The sequence below is a fragment of the Capsicum annuum genome, unplaced genomic scaffold, assembly GCF_002878395.1.
Source record: "Capsicum annuum cultivar UCD-10X-F1 unplaced genomic scaffold, UCD10Xv1.1 ctg51499, whole genome shotgun sequence".
NCBI lineage: Eukaryota > Viridiplantae > Streptophyta > Magnoliopsida > Solanales > Solanaceae > Capsicum > Capsicum annuum.
The window spans coordinates 1-2,406 of record NW_025859449.1 but is presented as its reverse complement, the minus strand read 5'-3'; the positions used below and the strand labels follow the sequence as shown (position 1 = coordinate 2,406).

The 2,406-nt window shown below is 35.8% G+C and overlaps 1 protein-coding gene across 1 annotated transcript; it reads left to right on the top strand.

Annotated features, from left to right (window-relative positions):
- Nucleotides 1-1,582: 1,582 nt before the first annotated feature.
- Nucleotides 1,583-2,276, top strand: LOC107880028 (auxin-induced protein 15A). The gene has a single exon (XM_047404059.1). The coding sequence runs from the start codon at nucleotides 1,820-1,822 to the stop codon at nucleotides 2,069-2,071; it is 252 nt and encodes an 83-aa protein (XP_047260015.1). The 5' UTR covers nucleotides 1,583-1,819; the 3' UTR covers nucleotides 2,072-2,276.
- Nucleotides 2,277-2,406: the final 130 nt, after the last annotated feature.

The window sequence follows — 2,406 nt, the reverse complement described above, 5'->3', positions numbered from 1 at the left end:
GACCATGGCTATCCGTATGCCTCGTATAATCAAGAAGTTTTCTACAGCTGGAGACGTTCCGAAAGGCCACTTTGTTGTTTATGTTGGGGAGAAACAAAAGAAGAGATTTGTGATTCCCATATCATTCTTGAGCCAACCTTTACTTCAAGACTTGCTTAGTCCAGCCGAGGAAGAATTTGGCTTTGATCATCCAATGGGTGGTGTCACAATTCCTTGCAGTGAGGATTTTTTCGTTGATCTCACCTCTTGCTTGAGGAAGTGACGAGGAAATCAGTCACCGCTTTTTTTTTTTTGTTTTTGCTTACACAATTTTGTAAAGCAGGACCACTGTGTACAGTTCAGTAGTTAGAAGAAACACTAGGTAGACTAATGATTTTAGCACCATTAAGAATGGATGTCTATTCTTTGTTATTAGACTGACGACACGTTTTTCTACTTCAAAAGAAATTGAAGTAATGGAACCACTTTACATCTATTATGGTTTCATTCTATTCCATATATTGATGTAGCCAATTCATTGTAATACAAAATTATTGCTCAACACTCATGATTGTTGATCAGAATATGTTAGAATCAAGTCTTCTAAATTGGCCTCATGGCTTTGTTGATCAAAATGAGCCAGAATCTCGTATTCTAAAGTGGCGCAACTCATTCTATTGGTGATATCATGGTTGCTAAGATATTGGTCAAAATGAAGTTTGATGCACTTAGTATTGGGCTAGTGGCCATCAGACAACGAAGTATAACTCAAAATGTACTAGGTCTGCTATTCTGCCGCAATGTGGAAGTAGTGAGTGCAACTGAATGCAATAGAAAATCGATGTAAATTAATTGACTCTTAATACTATATAATACCTATACTTCTCTTTAATATGGACTCAAATTTCTGGCGATAATAAGGTTTTGACTGACTCATGATTTAATGGAGATTTGCTAAACTCAGACATGCTGATAGCCAGTGAACGTTTCTGTTATCAACTCTGTTTCTGTTATTCTAATACGGAAAGTTGATCCTACAAATTGTTACCTATTGCAGTAAGTTTATCAATTTTATCTCTAAAGATCCTGCGTTCTCTATCTTGTCATGAAAAACACTGGGGTCAGCTGATATTCAAGAGCAATGGCTAAGATCATATATACTTGACAATGAATTGGACAACAAAACCATATGATACTTCATGTGCTATTGTTAATCAACAGTGCAACAAATGCCTCACCACCAGTGAAATCTTTCAATTCTTGCCTTTTTTTCTCTTGTAGTTTTTATATAAGTGGACACAGAGTTTGCAGCTGGGGTATGTTTTATTCCTAAAAATCATCATATCCACCAGCAATATTTATGAATTTGATTCTGAGAGATTCTTTGTTCCCTACTGAACTTGTACATATATGAGCTAAAGCAATTAATAATGTCAACTAGTTGGAAGGCATTACTATGTGATTACAGACATATCAGTCTTTAACTGATCCCAATCCAAATGGCTCTTCACCACAAAATCATGAGATTTTATAACTTCTCATCGCTTTGTAAAAATTCTATAATGAGGTAGGGCCTATTGTTCTTGAACTAATAGCACAATGTTTTTAATACTTGGAAGGCAAGAGCATGTGATACTTCACTGACATTGTCTTCTGCTGGTGCCCACAAATTCCTATTCAACACAAATCAGTATGAATTGCCATTGCCTATATAAACATATCCAAAGAGGTATCTACAACCACAGCTCTCAGCAAACTTCAAAGTATTCAAAGCTTTCTCTGCTTTTAAGTTTCTTTATACTTCTTTTTCTTGTCACATCTATACTAAAGCTAAAGGATCATGGCTATTCTTCGTATGATCAAGAAGCCTTCTGCAACTAGAGATATTCCCAAGGGCCATTTTGCTGTGTATGTTGGGGAGATGCAGAAGAAGAGATTTGTAGTCCCCATATCATTCTTGAGTGAACCTTTATTTCAAGACTTGCTTAGTCAAGCTGAGGAAGAATTTGGCTTCGACCATCCAATGGGTGGTGTGACTATTCCATGCAGTGAGGATTTGTTCATTGATCTCACATCTCGGTTGAGAAAGTGAGAAGGAAACCAGTCCCCATTTTATAATTACACAATTTTGTATTATAGTAAGTCAGGATCCTCACTGTGTACAGTTTAGAGTTACTAGTTAGACTTAGGACACAGTTTTCTACTTCAAAAGAAATTGAAGTAATGAAACTTTTTTACTTCCATCGTTTCTATTCCATACATGATGTAGTCAATTCATAGCAATAGAAATTTTTTGCTTAACTCATTCTATTTTTGCCATTATGGTCACTACCAAATTGGTAAAATTATTATTACAGTTGGTGGTTCCAACTGAAGTTACACGCACTTAGTAGTGGAGATCATAAAGTATAACTCAACATGTACTAG